The sequence below is a fragment of the Trichosurus vulpecula genome, chromosome 1 (assembly GCF_011100635.1).
Source record: "Trichosurus vulpecula isolate mTriVul1 chromosome 1, mTriVul1.pri, whole genome shotgun sequence".
NCBI classification, from domain to species: Eukaryota; Metazoa; Chordata; class Mammalia; order Diprotodontia; family Phalangeridae; genus Trichosurus; species Trichosurus vulpecula.
The window spans coordinates 298369726-298395225 of record NC_050573.1 but is presented as its reverse complement, the minus strand read 5'-3'; the positions used below and the strand labels follow the sequence as shown (position 1 = coordinate 298395225).

General features: G+C 38.3%; 1 protein-coding gene across 1 annotated transcript in view; it reads right to left on the bottom strand.

Moving 5' to 3' along the window:
* The window catches only part of STMN2 (stathmin 2), a 75841-nt gene extending 51170 nt beyond the window's left edge, over positions 1-24671 (bottom strand). Inside the window, exon 1 of the mRNA XM_036744068.1 lies at positions 24313-24671. Within this exon, the coding sequence (XP_036599963.1) occupies positions 24313-24331 (19 nt within the window). The 5' untranslated portion in view covers positions 24332-24671. The remainder of the gene's footprint in view (positions 1-24312) is intronic.
* Between the last annotated feature and the right edge of the window lie 829 nt (positions 24672-25500).

Sequence of the window (25500 nt, the reverse complement as noted above, 5' to 3'; positions counted from 1 at the left end):
AGTGAAGAGAAGGTATGTACCAGGTATGAGGGATTTGCCTGTGTAACGGTAATGAGGTGGGAGATGAGATGCCATGTGGGAGGAACAACTAGCAGTCTAGTATTACTGGGACATGGAAGTGAATAATGGGGAATAAGGCTGAAAACTTAGGTAGTAGCAAAACTGTGGAGGGCTCTAAGTGAAAGACTGAGGATTTTGTATTTTAACCTGGAGGCAATAGAGTCATTAATGGGAAATTTTTGAGTAGGGGGAGTGACCTGTATACTGAGAATACCAACTTGGCAGCTGTGTGGAAAATGGATCAGGGAGCAGATAGTCTAGAAGCAAGGAGACCAATTATTAAGTATATATGACAAGGACATGTAATTTAATGTTATATCAATACTTTGAGTATTCAGCATTTCATTAGCACTGCTTTCATTGGCACTACTTCTAGTGACTAAATTGCAATCCCTCTATACATTTGGGAATAGCTCTGAGTTTTTGGGTCAAGTAAAAAGCTTCGCAGACTAACAGGCAGGTAGTTTACAGCTGGGCCCAACAGAAGTTTTTCCAGTTTAGTTGGACCTTCCAGAGCTTGAATTCTAATGGAATGGTCTTTGAGAAACCAGGGTTAACCCTCTCCACATCACAATATATGCATGATGGTATAGAACTTTATAATTACTCTAGTGATAAAGCAGGTATTTTTTCCCCCTTCATTCTCAATGACTACCATTATCTACATTTCCAAATAGTATTTATCAAATTTCCTCTGAAGATACGGGTTTTCTGAACAATATATAGCTTGTCCTCCACTTAATTCCTTCTCTTATACCTAATGGTGGTGGGAAAACGATCTTAGATTCTTGAATGTAGTGCTATCAGATTATAAGTCCTACCAAACACAGTATGGGCCAACATGGATTGTATATAGTCTATACTAAGGACCAGGGTTTTTTTGTGAAATGGGAGAAAAGGACTTCCAATTAGGCTGGGCAGAGGGTGATGAATTTTTTGGCCATAAACCCCAGGTTACAGAGAGTTATGCTCTGTGCTGATTGAAGGATTATCCGTCCTGAAGAAACAGTGAACCCTGAGAACTGCAGGATGTGTTACACTAAAAAGAAGGGCTAGGAAATTGATATTAGCATTTGAGCTCTGCTTTGCCAAGGAAAAAAATACCAAGGTTGGATTCAATGGAAATCACCTTGTAAAATACCTCTTTATGAGTCTCTAGCTTCCAAGTAAGTAAATGTCAGAGACCAATAATTAGCTGAGTCTGCTGAAACTATCAGTCCTTAGATGCCATATGAGGAAGCCACTCACTTAATTGACAGAAAAAACACCCAAATCTTCTATTCCAGCATGGCTTGTGTCAGATTAAATTTGCTCATGCCACTTTGAGATTAATCAGAGTGTAGGCAGAATCCCAGAATTCAAACATGATAAGGCTTAGGCTAAAATAACATTTAAGGGTCAAAGATAAACACAGAGTGACAAAGTGATTCTGGGCAGAGGATGCTGGAGAATGTTCACCTCTACCGGTGTGCTGATAGTGGCAAGATCACTGGAGTCAGAAGACATGCTATTTACTGCCTGTGTGACCTTGGGCAAGTTCTCCCTCATCTGTAAAATGAGGGGCATGGACTAAATGGCTGCTGAGGTCTCTTCCAACTCTCAGTCTGTGATTCCATGATCCCCTTGGACCACCATGGTGCAGCATTCAAAATAGCAGAAAACTATGACTCAAGAAGAACATTTCATGCAACATCACAATATATCAACCACATTCAGCCTCCCCAATGTCCCAGATCACTTCTATTGTGGTTCATCTTATAGCCATTGATTCATTTATTCAGCAGATATTTGAGCATTTATGCTATGCAAGTTATATTCATATTCCTGCTATTCTTAATTAGAATGATTCTTCAGGGAAAGAAAGAAAGAAATAAATGAAATCTTCTACATTAAACTTTTAAAAATGTTTGATGTTCAAAATAATGGATATTTCAACCAAACTTGGGTTATTTTATTTTGGAGTAATTGCAAGACTCAGTCATTTAAGTGAGTGTTAAACATTTTGCTACTACTCTGGAAGTATAATTTCCTTTAGAATCCATTTTAGAGACAGCTAAAATGGTGTGAAAGAAATCCTTCAGGTTAACCTAGATATGTCAGCTAAAACTGCTCGTGTGTGTTAGCATTTCAAACACCCCACCTCCTCACAGTTTGCCATGGATGAGCTCATTCTTTTCTGAAATGGGCTTTGTTATATTGCAGGCTGGACTTTAATTAGTACAATCTTCTGTCAGTAGCACAGTAATACATTAGCCAAGTAGGGGATGAAATCACTGCGTTATTCTGGAAATGATTTGTCTCTTCCCATCACTGCTGAATGAATTAAAATGGGATATAACCAGAGTGATATAAGCCAGAAAAATTTGGGGGAAATAATCTTCTGTCTTTCAGGCTCTATACTTCCTGGGAGACATTTTAAAATGGAATTCATTCCAAGTAAAAGTTGTTTTTAATGGGAAAAAAATCACAAACTCAAAAAATACAATACAGTAAAATATAATAAGATGGGGACAGATTCTTTCGAAAACATGATTTAGAAACAAAGCATATTAATACAATTTTTGAAAACTGTAATGAAAAATCTAGGTTAATTAAAAAAAAACCAGACATTGCTATGTAGAAATATCAGCCTGACATTTGGCATGATTGAATTAATGGTTATAGGGAGGAAAAATAATTAAAATCTTAGTATTATTTACTAACAGTAAACAATTTAATGTCAGAATAAAAAACTGGGAATACTCTTAATTATATAAAATCTCTAGCATGCAACGGTGATTGCTCACTTCTAACCAATGCAATAAAAAATAAAAATGCATATAAGATTTTCTATCAGTTCATCCCTTAATTAGAGAAATTTTCAGCACCCTCCCCCCATTATTATGAGCACTTGGTTGATTTGAACATGTGAATATTATTATTTGCAAAAGTCCTTTTAAATAAATTTAGAATTTCTGCACAAGCTATAAAATTTGTAGTTTCATTTCAATTGAACACACATTTATTAAGTGCTTACTGTGTGCAAACACTCTTCTTTTAAAAAAATGTAATCATAGTCATAGAGTTTTAGAGCTGGAAGGTAATTTGGAGCCTTCTTCCTCGTCTTGCCTCCTGTCCCCCATTTGACAGATGAGAAAACTATATCAAATCATCTTTCAGTCTTTGGCATTTTAATCCTCTTGTTGGGTGAAGGGAAAATTTCTCCCCCCACCCCAACACCTTCCCCAACTCATCAAGACTCTGTTCCCCAAGATCAATTCTAATCCTTTTAGTCAGTTTCCTGATGATTGGTGTACCAAAATACTCCTTTACTCTGAATGCTCTTTTCTGAAATTACTAAATCTACTTTGGTTCTCCTAAGTACCAGGCAACAGCTATTTTATAATATATGCCACATCTATTGTAGTTCCCTTTGGAGCTATAAAATGCTAAATTCCTCTACATTGCAAAATGTCAGATTTTTATTTTATCTGTGTGCCATTGAAGGATTGGTGCTTGCAGAAAGGCACATGCTACCTGTTGGGTCTTCACCTTCTATGACCGTAAGTGACTAAATGGAAACTTGGTGAAGGGAGTAGTTTCTGGCCATATATGACTGAGAGGTTAATACTGTGGGATGATAATGTCTTCTAAATGGCTGCAGAACTGGAAGACTGGATGTCTCAAGGATTGCTGAGCTGGAACTGAGTGGACACACAAAAGGGTGACCCACCTCTTCATTGATGTTTCCTTTGTGACTTTGAGTGGGGAAGAACTAATCTAAATTAATCCTTAGAGGAGGGTGGGAGAGGATGATGGTGTTGTCTCTCACCTGGCCATAAGGGCTGTAAGCCAATGGGGAAAGGAGGGGAAGGGAAGGTAATTTGCATTTATATAGCTCTTGCTACATGCCAGGAACTGTGCTAAATGCTTTACAAATATCTCATTCAATCCTTACTTAGGTGCTGTTATCTCCATTTTACTTCATGACTTGCCCTGAGTTACACAGCTAGTAAGTGTTTGAGGCCAGATTTGTACTTAGGTCTTCTTGACTCTGAGCCTATCCACTGTGCCACCTAGGTGCCACAATGGCCTCCTCTATCTTTTTGTGCTTAGTTTTTCTGAACTTAGATGAATGAGTATTTTGTGATCGAAGTGTCTCGGGTTACACTGGAAATCAGAGTCGAAGTAGCTATCAGCAAGGTAGCAGCACATGGCAGTTGTACTGCCATGGTTGTACTTGGAGTGGAGGGATGGTTAACTGAGAAAAGACAGCTTCAGGGACACAAGATCCACCTAGAAGTACTAGCTACAGTGTCAACAATGGCATGGACATTAGTAGCCCAGATGGACTGCCTGCCTGACAGGAAGCTACACCTAATCCAAATTTGGTGAGGACTCCAGAAAAGGAGAAAAGTCTTCCAGTGCAGGAGTTGTGAGTTAACCCTCTGACCCACATGTTCTCTATCCCTGTGCCTTGTTACCTGTATGCTTTGAGTTTGCTCCACTAGTCTCACGGATCTTACGTGTGCAAGGGGAAAGTGTATTCCAATTTTAGGGGACTTTTTTGTATGAACTAGTCATGCTATACCAGTTCAGTAAATACCTTTGTAAAAAGCAATTAAGTCAGGCTAATTATGAACGATGAACACACTAGCAGGGGCTTATGAGTGATAATACTAGAAACTCAGCCCCTCAGGTTTACCTCTAGAACCATGAAAGGAGAAAGTCACAGACCCTCTGAGAAGCCCATTCTGGCAGTGCAAGTGAAAGTGTCAGGGAGTGGCTACAGGAATAACTACCATATCATATAAGTGAACTTCATTATTTTTTCCTATTTTGCTGTTAGAGATGGTGTAGAGTGTATTCACGTTATAGGATGAACTAGATGACTTCTGAAATCCCTTCCAATTCTGAGATTCTGTGGTTTTAACATTGTTTACTGGTTCAAGGACTTTCTAAATTTCTCCCTCAATCAAATACTTCTACCATCTGGGTAGAAAAAAAATGTTCCTAAAAAATCTGCTTTTCATATTATTGTCAAATAGTTTTAATTGTTTGATTTCTCTGTGCAATCCTGGCCTGTTGTTCATTTTTACGTCCACTTTCTGAATTATGGCAATGTTATTGTTGGCACTTAACAGTAAAGAGGAACATGCTAGATGTTGAAAAAATAGAGTCTGGCAGATGCTAGAGAAAGTAATGGAGTCTCAAATGGAAAATGAACAAACACAGGATTTATGGCCAATTAACAGGACAGATTCCACTCTTCCAAATACTACAACTAAAAAGTTTTAAAATTTGGATAATTCCCTTCTGTTTTATTCAGGGCAAGTAGTGTGTGAAAAATAAACTTTACTGATGCCAACTAGACATCTTTGCTGATTCAGAGCCCCTGTTCAGGAGACCTATTGCATAATGGAAATCCCGATTAAAGCAGACCAGAATAAAGTTGAACCTTTCTTTCTTATTTGTGGAAACAAATGGGGGTCTCAATGATACTTATAGGCCAAAATTGAGTCAGGTGTTTTTGATGTTTAATCTGCATAGGCAAGTATTCAATTCAGTCCAATAAGTATTTATTAAGTCCCTATTGTGTGCAAGGTGCTGGGAGATCTAAACACAAAATGATAAATATTCCCTGCCTACCTGTAAACTGATAAATGTGAAATGGAATTTGACATATTTTATCACTAATACTATGAATAATCATGCCTCATTAAAATGTATAGGCACAAAAATTGCTGTACCTTACTTGTTTCTGGAATTCTTTTGGTTTATTTAATGTTAGTTTAAGGCTATAAGTTAGGTATTCCATCTAGAGAAAAAGGACTCCTCATTTTGTCTTTTGACTCCCACAATTATCAAGGCACATAAGATTATGTCTTTGAGACTGAGTGGGAGCAAAGTGGTTTACTAGGACACAGTAGGGTTGTGCATATTTTTACAATAAATTTTCCTTATGCAATTCACAGAATCCTAGAATCCCAGAGTTGAAAGAGTTCTTAGGGCACATTTGGTCCAATATCTTGGGGTCAAATCTACACTCCTATAATTCAATACCATTGATATTGTTACCTCTTCAACAGTACAGACTGCAACCTATTTATGTCTGCCCATCCCTCCTTTCTCAGTGAATTTAGTGTCTGGCTCACTAATTCCCACTTCACTGCATCTTTTGCCCTGATACTCAGGGTCTTGTCCATGTCCTCTCATAATTTCTTCACAGGAGGTCTACCCAACATGCAGGAAACCAATAGAAAACACATGATGTCCATTGATTGTCTCTCAGTCTTATTATGTGATCATGATTTTTTTTGTCACTTTTAATGACACCCATTTATACTGCCTTAAAAATAAAAGAGGATCCCTATTATGGAATAGCAAAATCTCAGAGTTGGAAGGGACCTTAGAGGCCATCCATCTAGACTAAATATGAAAAAAGCACCCACTCTACAAAATATCCCACAAGTCCTTGCTTGAAGACCTTCAGTGAAGGACTATCCAAAACCCCCAAAGCATCCTATTCCATTTTTGGATAGCTTTAATTGTTAGGAACTTTTTCTTTAGGTCAAACTGAAACTAAATCTGTCTCTGACATTTCCATCCATCGTTCCTAAGGAGTACCCTCTGGGGCCAAGCAGAACAGAAATAAACCCTCTCCAATACTGAAAGACAGTCATCATTCTGAACCCCTCCCCGCCATCCTCCTCAGTCCTTCTAAGATTTTTCTTTTCTAGGACAAACATTTCCTGTTCCTTTATCATGAAGCCCTTGCCATTCTGGTTGTCTTTTCTGGATACTTGCCAACTTACCAGCCTGTTCAATTATATTTTGCTTAAATTATGTTTCATGTGTGTTAATCTTGTCTCTTCAACTTGATTGCAAGATCCTTCAGTAGAGGAATGATGCCTTATTTCTTGTTACTGAAGCAGTATTGTGTGGTAGAAAGAGTCCTGGCCTTGGATATAGGAAACCTAGGCTCTAGCGCTGGTTCTACCTCTAACTCAAAATGACCTTGGGCAAGTCACTTAAACCTCTTTGGTCTTCATTTTCCTTAACTGTAAAATTAGATGGTTAAACTAAATAGTCTCTAAGGTCTCTTCTATCTCTAAAATTCAATGATTCTATTGAACTTCTATACAAATTTGTTAACCAATCCATATCATGGGAATTGCTATCTTGGGCAGGTAGTAGGCCTGGAGTAAGGAAAACCTGACAGATCTGGCCCTCAAACACTTAACTAGCTGTGTGATCCTCAGAAAAAATTACTTCTATTTGCCTCCATTTCTCCATCTGTAAAATGTAGATAGTAATCACATGTACCTCCCAGGGCTGTTGGGAGGATCAAATGATTTGTAAAGCACCTGGCACATAGTAAGCACTATATTAATGTTAGCTATTCTCACTGCTATCTATGAAGACCCAAGTCAATCTCCCTCCTTTCTCAGTGAATTTAGTGTCTGGCTCACTAATTCCCACTTCATTACAACTTTTGCCCTGATACTCAGGGCAAAAACATAACTACTGGGCTCTCAAATACTCCAACAGTACTATTTAGCCATACTAACCTGTCTGCTATTTGTCTCAACACACTATCTCCAGGCTTTGAACTTTTTCACTGGCTGGTTCTTGGAATGCTCCCTCTCTCCACTTTGCCTCTTGGAATATTATGCTTCCTGACTCACCTTAAGCACTCCCTTCTCCAGGAGGCCCTTCCTCACTCTCCCAGCAGCTCTTCTGAGTAATCTTTACATATCTACACATGTACATTTTGTCTTCCTCATTAGAATTTAAACTCCATGAGGAAATTTTTGTCATAGTATCCCCTGCATTTATCTGTGTCTGGAAGATAGTAATTAATAAATATTTGTCTATTAAATGATTTCCCAACAGAATGTACATCAATGCTGAGCACACAGTACACACTGAATAAATACTTAAAGATCGACTAATGCTCTGCCAACAGAAATATGTATAACAGCTATAGTACTCTTAATGATACCTATGAATTCTAGAGAGGAATATTTATATTCACTTGGATTTGAGTGCAACTGAATCTCTCATGTCATATATATATATGTCAGCATCCAATGATGCAGCTAGAATTTTTTAATCCCCAAGAATAATTTCAGAAAGGAGACTTCTGTTAGTTTTCAAGTGAACAGCTCACTAATTACATCACTGCAATCTTAGTGGAGGAGTATCTCTACGTTGAGAGAAAATTTATCCTGCATATATCTTGTCAGTACATGGCTATTTGCATGTTGTCTCTCCCATTAGATTGTGAGCTCCTTGAGAGCAGGGACTGACCTTTTCCTTTTTCTGCATTCCCAGAACTTTGCATGGTGCCTGGCACTTAATAGGGGCTTAATAAATGTTTACTGATTGGCTGAGAAAAATGCCACTGTTGGAAGAAACTGTTTTCTTTGCTTTTACTTACAATTCATTGCCTTCCACTTGTTCTACAAAGAGAACAGAGACTTATTATTGACCCTCATCAAGCTGAGTATTTGACATTCACCTAAACCTGCTGAGGTTTTAAAGGTTAGTTACTATACTTTGTTATAGAGCTCTCTATCTGACGTTACTGGCAATGTACTAGTTTTATTAAGTAGCAGATTGCTGATTTTGGGATTAGGCTGCTTTATCCTCAGCCTCTAGCTAGCTTCTTCTCTCCTTATTCAAAAGGAAATATTTGACTTGTTTATTAATAATGTTGTTGCCAGAATATGAACATATACTTTGGAAAACATTCATGAAATATAACTTCTTTACTTTCATTAGCATGAGCACCCCTCAAAATGCTACAAAGCCAATGAAACCCAAACTATCACCTTTGAATCTGGATATTCGGATTGTTATAAGATTCAATTGAAAACACACTAACTTCTGCCTAGAAAGCACCTTCTTGGATGGTGTGCATTCATTTTGCACATGCATAGTCACTGTCCTCAACTCTGGGCCTCAGTTTTCTCATCTGTAAAAACAGGAGGTTAACCAGATGACCCCTAAGGTCTCTTCAAATTTTGACCTTCTATGGGTCTCCAAGCATATGAAACAATTGCTAAACCGGTGCTTGTAGGATAGGAAAAAAATGCTACTTACCTGCCCCATTGTTAAAGTTATCTCTTTCACTTATTTACTTTTTCTTCTCTTGGCAAATCAAATAAAAAACATCTTTTCTTGATAGTCCACCAAGTGTAAAGCACAACACATGGTGACCTTTCCTCAAGGAGCCCGCTAAGTTAGGGAGGCAAGTCACAAACATTCCAATAGGAATGTAAGGTCTTTGAGGGTAGGGACTGTGGTGTTGTTATCTTTATATCCCTCCAAATGAGCACATCTGGCACAAAGTAGATATGTGTTGAATGAATGAATGTGAGAAATTAAATAACAATACACAATTTAAACAATAGTAGAAGAGGATCCTGATATCATAAAACAGTACAGAAACTGTCAATGCTTAGCACTGTCATTTCTATAACTTGTAGCCTTCGGTTGAATTACCAGGATCTGCCTGATACAAGTGGTGTTTCCTTCCATTATATGACTTGCCTATTCAGAATGTATTTCTGGAATGATTTGCTTATGCCATAGTGGCAGTATTCTACCATTTATCTGTGGCATAAAATTTTAGTATTCTCTCTCTTAAGTAATGCCAATGAATCTCCAAATCCAGGGCTCTTTACCAATTTTTTTTATTATCTGCATTGCTTCTTTTCAATTCAGTTCAACAAATATTCACTAAGTGCCCACAAAGTCCAAAGGCTTGGGTTCAATTCTCAAATAAAGATCTTATCACCTTGGGTCAGTTTCTTAAGCTGTTAGAAACCAAGGTAACTCTCTAAGACTTTTAAGTTACAAAACAGTTGCAGATATGTATTGGTAGAAGGAGTTTCCTCACTTAGAGTTTCCTAGAGCCATGAAATCACATGTCCTCTATAGAAAACAAAATCTTAGAAAAAACCACTCACATACCCAAATTTTCACAAGATGAATAGTTTTTTTTATATTTGAGGGAAAAATTAACTTTCATTTGGCCATGTTTCCTAGAATTATTGACTCCTTTTACAAAGTCCTTCGTTCACAGTCAGATGGGATGCATTTCTTTTCTCTCTTCTATTTTTATCATTCTATTCACACATTTCTGAACCTTAGCACTTTTCTTAATCGGAATGAATTTTTATATTTCCTTCAACACTAATGGAATTTGTAATCAGATAATTTTCTTTCCCCATTTTTCCCTTCTCCTATTTGTGAAATAACCATCAACATCAATTCATTCTTGGAACAAAAAGTATACAGTTGAAAAAAATACTAGTGTCCAGAGGCAAGTCAGAAAAGCAAGAAGTAAGGTTTATCAAATGAACAAAAGCATGAAGATTCTAGGGAAGTCCACAATGTAGCTCAAGAAAGCCAGGGCAACCAAGTCAGCAAACCAAGCAACTGTGGATATTAACTCAGAATACTGTAAAAACCTTTTCCCCACTATGAGTTTTCCCTCAGATGGCATACCAGAACAAGAAGAAGCAAAACTTTCTGGTTGGTGTTTGTCAGATGGTCCATTCTACCACCATTTATCTTGAAAAGGGGGAGAGATGATGAACCTTGTGAGTTCCCCTTGTGGTAGAACGGTGTGGCTTCAGGGTTCTGTTCACCCTCTTTCACTTTCCCTGTTTGTCTCCATATTTCTCTGTTGTTGTGTGTATCTCTAGGGATGTCAAATGTGGCAGCTGTGTGTTGCCTGAAATTTACTCATAGAAAATTGAGGCATTGCTGAATTTGTATTACAAAATCACTGACAGTTACATCCTTGTCATTTCCTTTGAGCCTTTCCAGATTCTCTTAGGCATGCCTATGTCAAAGATAAAGAGGCTGAGGATAAATGTGGTCTTCAGTGAGGGACACTGATTTTGGAAATGAATACTTTCATACCTAGTAAAAAAATCAATAAAATACTCTCTTCTCCCAAACTAGTCTAACATCTCTTGGCAGAACATGGATAATTAGACTACAGGGAGAATAATATATTCTTTAGAACTACTTTATTGTGTATTTCAAGGCCAATAATGAAAAGATTAGTGTACTGACAATGTGTTGTATATTTCAATGTTTCTGACCAGACCCCATTTTGTGTGGTTTTTAGTGCTTTAGGTTCCCTAGTAAAAAAACATGATGAGAATAATGAAAAACAACTCTGAAATTAATACCATTTCTTCTGAAGAACTGACTCCCTAGATAATGAATAGAGTAGTGAAAAAGTTAAAAATTGAAGACAAACATGAATTCTAACTTAGTAGGAAGGAATACTTCAAATGATCAAGTGAATGAGAGAGAGAGAGAGAGAGAGAGAGAGAGAGAGAGAGAGAGAGAGAGAGAGAACAGGCACAGGGAATGTGCCATGAATTTACAATGTAGTTTTCAAAGCATAATGGCTCTTCTGTATGGTTATGCTAGATGAGAATTTGGTTCTCAATAGAAAAAGCAATTGTTTGTTTCACCCTGAATTTTAAGCATGTCCTATTTTCCTGAAGTAAGTAGCACCACCCTGACATTCTGCCCAATGTTTTTTAGGTGTTTAGAAATCTTGTAGGAGAGAATAAAAGGATCTATACTTCCCATGAATATTTTTGCTTTTCATATTCAATGGTAGAATAGGATTACAAATCTGGGAGAGGAGTGGATTAATGCTATGTGGATGAGGTATGAATATAGTGCCTTCTTTCATAGAACTACAGAATCTCAGTATTGGAAGGCCCTCAGAGGTCATCTACCATAAGCCATAACTGATTAAAAATGGCTCCACAATATACCTGACAAGTGGCCCTCTAGCCTCTGATTGAAGGCTGCTTCCCTTTGGGATAGCCTTTTCTAAATCTTAGGGACTTCTATTTTTCTGACATCAAGCTTAAATGTATCTCTTTGTAACTTCACCTTCACCTTCTGTTCTACTCTGTGGGGCCAAAGAGAACCAGTTCAATTTTCTTCCATATGATTACTCTTCAAAGATATGAAGGCCACTATCATTCTCTGCCCTTTTACCTGCAAGTCTTCCCCAGGCTAAACATCCCTCATTTCTTCAACTGCTCCTTGGATGCCATGACCTGAGCACCCGTCATTACTTTGGTTGCTCTATTCTGGGTGCTTTCCAGCTTATCAATGTCCTTCTGAAAATGTGGCCTAGCTCAGAACAATTTCAAAGAGTTCAGAGTGCTTTCATATACATTATCTCCCATACCTTGGGAATATAACTGAGAAGGTCTATGGCTAATGTTACTTTTGTTTTATAGATGTGGGAAATGTATAGTGAATGTTTCAGTTACGTTGCATGTATGGTGGTCACCATCAATAATATCTTGTTTGAACATGAAGGATATAAAGAAGTACCTAATGACTTCTTCCCTTATTGAATTTTTTTCAGGGCTGGGGATAGCAAGCATATAAAATGTCCATTTACAATCAATAGTTTTTCCCATCTCCAAATTAAGTATAAAATCAGCTCTCTTGTATTCTAGCTTTTTATACTTAGAGGAAATGGAGCTAATTGCTACTTAATTGATCTAATATTATATTGTGATAGAATATTATAAATTTTTAAAACATTTAAATACCAGTATCGATTAATACTCAAAATGCTGTGAGTAAGATATTATTTTCCCATATTAGAGCTAAGAAGAGTCAAGAAAGCACATAGGAAAAACACCAGTGAAAGATTTTTTCTATTTAGTGACTATAGAAATGTCTTTGGTTCTGACTTCTATAAGTTGGTATGCAATTTAAATGACATTGAAGCTAATTTAAAAAATAGGTACATTTAAGTAGGTGATATAATATTTCTGGGAATATTTCAATTTTTTCATGAATATAAACAAAAACTCAGCAGCTATTGGATAGTAGTAACTTTCAGAATTACAAGTAGCTTCAATCAGATTTGCATAATATAATTTCAATTATTTTTAATAGATTTAAAATAAATAAATAAGTTCTAAAATATTACATATTAAAAATACGACATTCTTAGCACGTCATCCCCCTATTGAATCTCTAGTTCGCTGACATCTACATTCCTCTCTTTATTGGAATAATACTTGCAGAGTGCTTAGCACAGTGCCTGGCACATAGTAGATACTATATTAACGCTGTTATCATTATTATCATTCAAGCTAGCATCAATCCTGAAATCCATGCTGCCTTCAAATAGATATAGGACTTCACCCCATTATGTTGCACTGGAAATATATTTTCCTTGGATTTGAAGGCTGGTGAAATTCTCATATGGAAAACTTACATGCTTTTTTTTTAATATGTTCATCACTTGGATTCTCTAAAGCAATGAGAGAAGGATCTTGCTAATACTATAAGACTGGTGCTATCATACTGAAGAAAGCTAGATTGCAACTGCTGCCGTAGAGGATAATGGGGGATGCCAGAAGAGCAGCAACATTCATAAATTACTTGAATGTAGAATAAAAGCTCTTTGAGAACCAGGATTATTTTTTGTTTATCTTTGTATCCCCATTGCCTAGCATGGTGCCTTATACATAGTAAGTGCTTAATTAATGTTTGTGGCTTAGAATAGATTAGAGTAAAATAGATTAGAAAATAAATTTGACCATGGTGTATGAACTGGGCCTGTGGCTACTAGGAGGTCAAAACTGCAAAATTATAAATGAATTGAGTTGTTCATTATGTGAATCCAACTCTACAGCTTCAAGTGACAGATGTATTTCCCCCAAAATGGTGTGAGTAAATCTCTGGTAGAAATTTAATTTAGGCCTTGGCTAATCTTCTCATCAACATATTTGTGGGTTTGCTTAGTTTTTTTTTTATAAAAATGCAATTAGTCCTTTAATCCTGATATAAAGACATAGAATTGAAATAGAACATTTACATATTATTGATAATGTACTGATATACTAGGGAGCTTCAAAGGGTAGAATGATCTGGAAGTTACAAAGAGGAAAATTTAAGATTGATGCAGCAAAGATCTTCCTGTATCAGAGCTATCTATCAGATAACTATCAGACACCAGATATCCTCTATCAGAGAGAAGTGGGTTGCGCTGCCTTGGAAGTGGGCTCTGGCAGCTGGTGGCATAATGGATGGAGCACTGGGCTTGGTGTCTGGAAGACCTGAATTCAAGTTCAGCCACAGACACTAACACCACTAACATGGGCAAGTCATTGAACCTCTGTCTGCCTCAGTTTACTTACATGTAAAATGGGGATAATAATAACACCTACTTCCCAGTGTTGTTGTAAGGATCAAATATATATTTATACGTATATATTATATGTATATGAATTATATGTATATTATGATTATATCTATGTCTAGATATATGTGCATGTATATGTTTGTAGATATAATTATTATTATAATGAATTTGCCCTCATCAGAGGTCTTCAAGCAATGATTGGATGGCAGCTTGTACATGTTGCAGTAGGCATTCTTATTCATGTACAGGCTGGATTAAAAGGCTGCTGCATTGTCTTCTAACTCTGAAATTCTGTGAGTCTGTGAATGCACAGGACAGTAGTAAATGAGCCAGTTCTTCTGGATGCAGTGTGATTGCTCTGGACTGGTAACTGTTAAATAAGCACTTTCACATGGATCACTTTACAATGCCCATAAAAATCATTCAGTTACAAAACATCTACTTCCCCTATGAAAATGGAGAAACGATTATTTATTAAAGTTCCATGTGAGGACTGTAATTATCTGCTTCTTGCTTATGAAGAAAATGTCATGATAATGCTTCAAAGTGCCCAAGACTATAACCCTGAAAGCAACCAAAAGCATAAAAGAGAAAAGTCTTAAGTGTTTGTATTACAGCTTTATATCATAATCTGAAGTTTATTTGGGGATAGACATCTGTGTGGTGCCTTAAACATCAACAACTAGAGAGGCTGTATTTTTCTATGATTAGGAAAAAACACTGTTCAAATGCATTAATTAACCTTTACGTTCACATAAAAGTGGTTTGTGAGAACAAATACATACAAAATGGCTAAATGTTATCTTTAATCATGACTAATAAAATGGGTTATATAAACACAGGTTTTACTACTGCAAATGTCTCTTTGACAAATGATGAGCCCTGCTTCATTTATTAAAAGATAATTAAAATGCTTCACAGGGGGATTCACAGTTTTCTCACACATCTTTTCTACGTGTATCCATGTGAGGTAAAAGAGATAAAGAGGGACTTAAAGTTATATTTAATGGTAGCGAAGTGTGTTAACCTTTGAGCCACATGCATATCTTAAGTCCAAATCTAAGAAATTTTTTCTTAAAACCAGCATGCCATAAAAATCAACATTCCATTTTATTAGAAAGGCAAAGGAATCATTCTGGAATTCATTATTCTCAGTGAGATTCAACAGCTAAAAGAAACTTACCCTGAGAAAAATATGGTCATACTAGAGAGAACATTGGATCTTAACCATAGTTGTCCTGACCTTGGATGAAGCATTAGATAATCATGCATTCCATACCTTAGAAGAAAACCCAGCTGGCTCAACAATGTTTCATAGCTTCATTTCCCATAAAGTTTAAGAACATGTCAAGTATTTGAACAAACTCAAGGCCAATTGTTAAAACTATACACATAGCTTTTTCAATATACTTCTTGGCCAAAGTGAGCTTGACTTTAGAGGACAAGGAAAACTCATGTCAGCCATCTAAAATGGAAGTATTGTAGGAAAAACCTCCAAGGTTGGACAGCTCCTCTGACACTATATACAATGTAAGGGTAGAAGGTTATCATCACACAAGGATGGGCTGACATTTGCATCAAGGCTAGAAAAATGAAAGAGAGTGGAAGAGAGATGAGAGCAGCAGTTTGAACAACACATGCAGCTAATAAAGAAAAGGGGTCCTTTGGGGGTTCAATCCTGCCTCAACAAATACAGCAGAATATACTCTTAATTCTGCTGACTTAGGCCAATGTTTTAATTCACTAATACATATCTATATGTATTTGTACATTCACTGGCAATGATTAGAAAATCTCATTTGGGGATGTCTAGAGTCAAAGAGATATTTTCATATATCATGTTCATTTTCTCAGAGCCATAAATGTAAATATAATCTGAAATTTGGTAGGGTGTTCATGATTCACTGCCTTTTACAGGCATTTTTTTCAGTACTCATGGTATCCTTGGTGTTATTCCTAGAAGAAATACTTTTCTGGGCAGAACTTGCTGGAAAATCAATCTTCAGGATGGCTGGCTCAGTAGGCAATAAAAATGCTGAATCCACTTAAAATTAGAAAGTTTGCACTTTCATTGCATAACCAGTTTAAAGATAACAACAAACACCACCACAACACAATACAACAAAAGACAAACATATATTCAAGTTTGAGAGTAGTTCTTTTTTTTTTAAAGATTCCTTTAGAGATAAAAATGTAATATCCAAGGTATGGAGTTTTATTGAAAAATAAGATGAGTTATGCTCACCTTCAGTGATCCTCAAGTCTTTGTCTTAATCCCTTTAGGTTTTGGAATGATTTCAGTTCGTTTGTGCTGAAGTTCTGAGAGCTGAGCCCTTTTTGTAGATTGATCAATAGAGTGTACAGTCATCAATATTAAGGGATAACTCAATCCTTTACATTTACATTGCCAACTGACAAAAAGGCCCCCTCATTGCTTCTTACAGATTATTAAGCACAAACACATAAAGACAAAATGGGCCACATTTTCATTTTCTTTATCATCATTGAGAGACTTCTGCTGTATCTCCCTTAGAAAATCTCCAATTACCAGTGTATGACAATGCAAAAATGCTTTCCCCCAGAAAGGAGATCCCTATATTTTAATTTATCATATATGTCTTTAAAAATTGATAGGGCAATACATTTATTAAGACTTAGTAGGGAGATAAAAATTGCAATGCCCAGGTAATGTGGACAGGATTAAGTTCTTTGTTTTATAAATTTTTCCAATAGCTAGAATCTTTGGCTAACTTCAAATCTTAACTCAGGTGACCCTTCCATTTATAGTACCCTCTTCCCACTCAAATTATCATTTTTGTTTCTACTGATTGTTTACAGATTGTTATTTAGTGACCTTTGTACATACTGTATCCCTCTGAATAATGTAAGATACTTTGGGCACAGATTGTTTCTGTTTTCTTTTGCATGTATCCGGACTTAAGTCAATGCCTTGGACACAGTTGGAGCTGTTGGATACAGTAGGGGCTTAGTGAATGCTTGCTTAACTGAATTGAATATTTCTTGAATTTGAAAATGAAATCTCATGAAATAATAACAGAAATAACCATGATTTTTAAAATGCCAAGGCCCACTACTTTAACAATGAGGATCAGATGCTGGAAAGAATTTTACATTTTTGGGGTATTTATGATGCAAGTCATGCAGCAGTTAATTGTAAGCATCATAGACTACCTGGAACTTTAAAATTCTTCTGCAGATAGATACTCTGATAATATGAAATATGGGTGTATTCTACCAAAGCAAACATGAAAAAAGTCCTAATTGAATCAAACATTTTTCTTTTCCTTCTTTCTTCAAAACAAAAGCAATTTTAAAATAATAAATTAACTAAGAATCTAGTAGGTAGTATGCTGTATACAGTAGATGCCCAATAAATATTAACCAATCAAGAATTGAGTAGCATCATGGCATGATAAATACAGAGCTGGCTTTAGAGTCTGGGTTCTAATATAGCCACTGACAACTATGCATCTATATCTATATTCTGTGTAAGTGAAGGAGTTGAGAGGAGTTTTCCTCACTGGAAATTCCTCTAACCAAATGAAATTTGGATTGGATTGGAAAAAAATTAGTTTTAAATTTCCCAAATAAAATCACATTGAGTTTGTGGGGGTGAGGTAGAGGAAGAAGAACTTTAAAATAGAAAATACTACAAATATTAATAAAACCAAAATGAATAAAATGTTCTATTCCTAAATCATATTGTAATTGTTAATGTTCACTTTGCCAATGTCTTGGATGCATATAAATTTATGCTATCATCAAAAACAAGGTAAATGGCATAAAAATAAATAATCTTATGAAACCATACTGAAAAGTAATACAATGAAATGATATTATGCCAGGGCCCACGCTACTCCTCTTGATCTTTAAAAGTTACATTACTTCTTTGGCCTACAAAGGCATTATTTAGAACAGATTGTAGCCCAGATATTGGAACTTACGAAATATACATTATTAGAGCCTAAAGGAATCACAGGAATCGTAACTGTCATCCAAAGTTTTTGGATGACATTTTAAAACTGTTTAAACTGAAGCTCGTAGAGGAGATGGGCTTTACCACGTCCATGTGATTTAGTGGCATTACTGATACTCAGGTTCAGGTTTCCTGATCCCTAGTTCCATTTGCTTTCCACTGCCCAGAAACTTTCTAAATCATTCTTTGATTATTCGCTCCAGGGTGAGTATTAGGGAGAGTGTGGGGGCAAGGTTCCATTAGGCTGTTAGTACTTTTTCAGGGCCCACTAATAGACAAATTTCTTTTTCTTTCTTTTCAGACAAATTTCTAGTCCACCATGCTAAAGTTTGCCCTACCATCACAAAAGACTTACTGTAGCTGACAAATCTGGTTTGTTCTCAGCCTGGGAATAGTTGATGCCCTGGGTGCAACTAGTGCATTCATCACTCTTACGGTATTTAAGTATCACAAGGCAGATTTTCCTCAACATAAGGAAAATTTACTAATAGGACTATATATAGTTCATGTTGGGGGCCAATGATTTTTTTCATCACTGTGGGTTTTGTTATTTTACAGTTGTGGAGACAGCTGTTGGGAGAAACTAGAATGGTTGGCCTATGGTCAGATTAGAAGTTAGTGTAAATTAAAGTTTGAATTTAGCATCTTTGGACGGAAAGCACTTATAAATGTGGAAGCACTATACAAACAGGAAAGATAACTTGACTATGTGTCCCTAACATAAAATTGTATTTGTTCTAACTTCAAGTTTATCCAGCCCTCATTTGGGCAGTCATCTTGTTGAGGAGCATCAACAGTTTGCCATTTAGAGCATAATAAAGCCTCTCCCCCCAAAATCCCCATATCCTGCTTGTTGGCATTATTTGATAATTTTAGGTATTTTAAAAAATGGTATAGATTGTCAGTACCTGATTGTGATCTTAATAGAAGCATTAGAATAGAAGATCCCCAGAAAACAAGGGGATCTGGTTAGGCCACATCTGGATTATCATGTCAGATTACCGGGACTACATTTTTGAAGAGACAAATAAACTAGAGCAGGTTAAGAGCAGTGTAACCAAAACAATGAGGGGATTAGACATTTTGTTTTATAAGGAATAGGTTGGAGGAACCAGTGGTTTTTAATTTGGAGAAGACTGGAGGGGGCTGCCTGGTGGGGGGATTATAGTTGCCATCATGTTTTTGAACGAACTGTGGAAGAGATACTAGAATTGTAGAAAAAGGAAAAATAGGTGAAAATGACAAGGAGCCAGATTATATTTCTGAATTAAGAAAACTTCTAAATTGTACTATCCCACAGCAGAAAAAGCTGCTCAGAAGATAGGGGGTTCCTGTCAACAGAGGTCTTTAGACTGAGGCTAGCTGACCATATGTATAGCTGCTGATGAAAAATTCCTAATCTTGAAGACAGTTTGTCCTTCAAAGCCTCTGAGGTCCCTTTCAGTATAAATAAATAAGCACCTTTTCCAATTTTGCTTAGTTGTATAGACCTTATTCTCCACCTCCCCTTCCCCCTATTTTGTTTCATAGCTATTGCAATGTCAAGGGAGCACCAAGGCAACTTTTTGTTCTAAATTATTTAAGTCATAACTTCATTTCACTGAATATAATGTGGTTCTGTTCTATGAGACAATGAAATATACTTTAAAAATTTGAATAAAACTTGGAATCTTGCACTATTTTGACCAGTAGGAAATGATCTGTTTGATATATGATAATTATGCTGATCTATCAAGCAAATACTCATCTCATAGTCCAACCTATGACCACAAATGCTTGAAGTGAAAATGAACTAAAATGTGCTAAAATGATTTTTGAAAAAAAGGGAAAAAATCTTTTGAAAGAAAATTCAATTAGTGTTGATAGCTTAGAACAAAGGTAATTCCTCAAACAATGAAAACACTTTTGTTTGTTAAAATGCGTGACTGCAAAAACAACAATCACCACCACCACCACCACCTCTACCACCAGAAAACAAACCCCAAACAGGTATGAGGAATCACAGTGAAACTGAACTTGGCTCTGCAATTAAAGTTTTGGGGCCTAATAACACAAATAACTATACTTTTTAAGAACATCTTTCTTCCTAAAATAAAAGGTGCTTGGACAAACATCATTTGGGCAGGATCCCTTATAATACTTAATCCACTCATCTACAATGGATAAAGTCAATCACCCAAAGCCTGACTTTCTTGCCTTAGATTGCTCACTCCACAACAGTCCAAGAGCCCCATTGTTTATAGTCCTATTGTCAGCTATTTTGCTATTTCATTTTTATCATCGTCCTGAAACCATACCCAAATATGTAGAGTATTCACTTTGTTAATTATGTAGCTCAATCTACATGCCTATATAAATTTTTGTGTGTCCAGTCTTTGTAAATTCTATTTCTTCTCTAATCCGGAATAAAAATCACCCAGAAGTTACTTGAATGCTAAAGACCACACCTCACCTCGTAAACGTATTGCACACAATAATCGTGTAATGAATAAGAAAAACCACAACCACCACCAAACAACAGATTCAGCCCTGTAACTGCAACGATTACTAAACTCATTTTAAATATTTAGCAAATAATTTAGCATCGCAGCATTTGCCTTGATCACTAAGTTCGCAAATGCATGTTAACTGCCGCTAGGGAGGGTGCTTGTGTTGCCTCCTTTTGGCAGCTGGGTGTCTGTTCAGGGTGATGGTGATTTCCATTTCACCACCAGGGTTTTAATTCAGAATTTAGATAATTTAGTTCGCAACACATGCTACTAGCCTACCAGCAGTGGGGAAAGCTAATCTTAGGGTGACGATTTTATCTTTACACATTTTTAACCTTGCAGAGTCTGTACTGAAGGAAACGAAACCTTAGAAACATTTTTCCCCATTGCAGCCTCATGGACCAACTTGACGCCAATTTTTCAATCAGTTCTTGGCAAACCAACCCTTTTCTTTTCAAAAGCACGGGCACCCACGATGGACACATATACACATTCTCACAATACCGTGACATATAATTTTTTTTTGCAACATTTAAATGTTAAAAGACATTTATAACTTCATACATCTATAGAGTGAGGAGAGATTTTTAAATGTCTCTGCCTCTCGGTGGGGAGAAAGGAGAAGGAAAAGGGGCTATATAATCTTCTTTGAGAATAATTTGTCCCCCTCCATTCCTAAAAACAAAATTCACAGATATCTTGAAACATTTGAAACAGAATTTCCTCAATTATTTGTGAGAACAATAAGGTGACTAGGTAATTAGGACCTGATTAATTGAGAAGGGACGGGGGCAGGGGGAATTGAACGTAGAGGGGCAGATTCAATTATATCGGGGAGGGTTGGATGGTTTGGGGGGGTCTTTTCTCCCGACACAGAACCCCTCCCTATTTTTTACGAACGTGGGGCGAGAACCTTAGGCAAACCCAAAGGAACCTTAGGGGCGGGGGTAAAGAAGTTAGGGGTGGGGTGAGACTCCTGCTGCGGCTAATTTCTCAGAGTACGAATACCCAGTACCAGACTGGTATCACCACCAGACTGCTGCAATGGGGAGCGAGAGCTGCGCGAGGAGGGCGCGTCCAGCACTGCAGGGCTGGCTACCCTCCCACAACTCCGGCCTCAGTAGATTTGCACATCCAGCTGTTTTCCGTCCTGCGGTGCCCCTCTCCGATTTGACTCCTCCCTCCTCTCCCCACCCTCAATTCTTTCAGACTTCCTGGGGGAATCGATAGGATGGAGTGGGATGGGGTGGAGTGGGAGGGTGTGGGGGTGGGATAGGGTGGGGCGGTGGCGGGTGGGACAGGTTTCCAATAGTTCTGGCTCCTTGTTAGTCCGTAGGGAAAAGCAGAGATCTAGGGAGACTGGGTAGTGGCGCTGGAAGGAAGACACAATTATTCCGACCCCTGAGAGCTTGACTGATGAAAATGGGTGGGTGTGGGTGATGAGAGGAGAGGAGAATGCTCCTAGCTGACTTCTGCGGTCGGTCGGGGGAGGGGCTCCGAGTAAAGGGCACATAGCCGCATGTGGGCCAACGCCGCTACGCTAGGGCTGGGGCCGGGGAGGGGAGGGGGGGAGGGGAGAGAGGAGGGCAGGGTAGGACAGGGCGTCTTTGTGTAGCGGGGATACGCTGGGGCTATTCCCACTATGCCTCAAAGTCTGAGACTTTCTGAGGGCCCTCTAAGTAGCTAGGGTAGATATCGATGCTACGCAAAAGAATGGGTAGGGCGGGGTTTGGGCTGGGTCAGTAAACTCAGGTGGATAAGTGCTTGGAAGGGAGCGTGGGCGCACTGAGAACAGCTGCAAAATAGAGTGACCATATTTGCAGACCCCCGAGCCACACCCTCTTCCAGCATTTCAGGGCTTTCTGACTTGGAGAACAGGAGGCACCCTAGCACGCCGGGAGGGGCCGGAGGGCTAAACGCCCCACAGGGAGCCAGCTCTATTCTCCTCCTTTCATTTCTTTCCCTCACACTGCATTCACTATCCTGGAGACGTGCCCAGATCCAGCAGCTACTGGACACACCTTGCCTCCCCTCTTCTTTCTAGCCTCCCCTTTGCTTTCTCCCTTCAAGTCCCCAACCCCCAAAGGGAGGCGGCCACAGATTCATGAAAACTATAGTACCCAAGACCAGTTTGGTTCCAAGGATACAAAACAATCGGAAAGAAAAAAAAAACAAAACAAAAACCCTAGATAATCTGCCCTGGGTTACACAAGTAATGGTTAAAAGGTATTGAGACTAACTTGGTATCAACATCTAATCATCCAGTAGCTAAAACGTATTAGATCTGATGCATTCATTTGTTTTTCTAAAGACGGAAAACATCTACCCCTTAAACAATAAAAAGATTGAACAGAAGCAGAGAGAACCTCTAGATCCTCGGTTTAGAAGCTGAGACACACCTTTATATTCTAGTGCTTGCCCTCTTTACCCAACTGCAAGACAGGGTCTCCTTATATTTCGTTGTTCTATTCCCCACTCTTGCTCCTTCTTTTCCCTATATTTCTGATATGCTAAGCAGGGGCTATGTGCGGGGGGGGGGGGGAGGGGGGAGAGGGAGAGAGAGAGAGAGAGAGAGAGAGAGAGAGAGAGAGAGAGAGAGAGAGAGAGAGCGCGAGAGAGAGCCAGCCCTAGCGCTTCTGGGAGGAAGCAAACGAGGAAGCAGCAGCAGTCTCAAGCAGATGGGTGGGGTCTGTCTGCATTGTGCTGGGCTGCTGGAGTGTGTGGCACTGAGCTCTGCAGGTGCCCTCCCCACAGGAACGCTCAGCCTCACACAAAGAAACCCAACGCAATCTTCATCTGAACCACCCTCCCTCCATCCTCCCCAACCCCACCCTTGCAGCTCCCCACCCAGCACCCTCCCACCCCCCACCTCCCCACACCCTTTCCACAGTTCTTTACTTCTTCCCCTTTCTACTAGTCTCCCCTCCCCCAAAACAAAGGAGCGGCTGCTCCCTTCTCCAATACTTGCGGGTTAGCTAACTAGTCAAAACGAATTATTTCACCCCATTCTCTCTCCTTTTCCCCACCCAACCTCCAACCGTAGAGTTGGAATCAGTTTGACTTTGGATTTTCCCCCTCTTCCTTTCTTTTCGCCACCCTTCCTCCCCCTTCTCATTTCTTCTGGTTAACTAGGGGGAAAACTGGAAAAAAAAGAAGAACGTTAGACTGGCAGTATAAAGCTTTCTCATAACTCCAGTTTCTGGCTTTCTATATCGTGTTTTCCTACATTTAAGAGAGAGATGGTTGATGTAACTTTTCTCCCCCGAAGCACTGAGGGGCTATTAAGACTAAATAAAACCTTTATGGGTGGAAGACCAACTTACCTGCCTCTATGACTCTGGAGTAATTCTTCATTGGGATTTTAAAAGACTCACCCTCCACCCTCCCTCACCGCACCCAAGGCTGTCAGTTCTCCATCTCCTCTCTTTCCTAGCTTCTTGTTCTTGATATTATCAATAGCATATTTTTCTTTATAAACCACGCCAAACTCTGTTTTAAAAACCCAAGGGACAGTCTGTGCCATCGTCTTCAGAAAAAAGCTAAAGGAGTAAAAACGGATTTCTTACCCATTGCTGTTTTAGCCATTGTAGAGATGTGCGGATGGATGCTCAGAGGTGGGGAAGGCAAAGGGGTCCAGCTACAGCAGCGGAGAGAGAGAGAGAGAAGACTGAATAAGGCACTGAGTCTGCAGAGTGGGGCTGTGGAAGAGAAAGAGCAGGAGGCAGGAGCCCATGAATAATTATCACTTCTCAGTCCAAGCAGATTGGCTCTGGAGGTCCCCTGACATGACTCCTGCAGAGCCAGAATCTCCAAGCATTAAATATTGATCTGCCAATGGTGCTGGAGTACAAAGTGCCAAAATGCAGTTTGAAATGGAAATCAGTACTTCTCAGGCAGCTCCCCCCATTTTAGGGGGCTTAATAGTACAGTCCATGTAGAATGCTTGGTGCCTTAACATGAGAAGCCTCTTAGAGCTGAGAGCTGGTCTTTGCCTACCTGGGGGGAAAAAGGAGACTTGACATTGTTCACACATATTTTATTGCACAGAAATGAGATTTGATCAAAGGGACAGAATAACTTAGAGTTTTATGAAGATAGTGACCAATGGATACTTGGATTGTACAGATTGCTACTTTTAGAAAGAGAAACTTCTATTATTAAACTGTGAATTTTAACCTATATATATTATATATAGTATGTACGTATATTTACACACATGCACATTTGTGTATATGTGTATATCCACACATACATAGACATACACACATGTACACACATATTTCTCTATCACCTTATTAGTAATTAAATCTTGTCCTCTAGAAGCCACTTTTAGTAATTTTACATTCTCTCTATCTTTAGTGGTACCTTGGAAAAGGTCAGGCACTACCTTATAGTTCTTTGTTCTTTGGTAAGACTAGGCTGAACTAGGAGTCTTACAGTAGCATTCATTTCCTCAGAGGTTCACTCAGTGATGGGATAACTAACTCTATGTATGGTGTTTGTCTTTCCTGTAGAATAAGGGAATAGGATTTCTGAGTTGTTGAAGAAGTGGCATTCAAGAAACATTATTATTTTTAGAGGATTTAGTGGATTTAGAGTTCGAGATATATGGACTCAAACTCTAGTACAGATATTTGCTGTGTTGCCTTGGACAAGTCACTTAACCCATCTGGGGCATCAGTTTCCTAATATTGTAAAATGAAGGAATTTGAAGTGATGATCTCCACAGTTCCTTCCTGCTCCAAATCTATGAT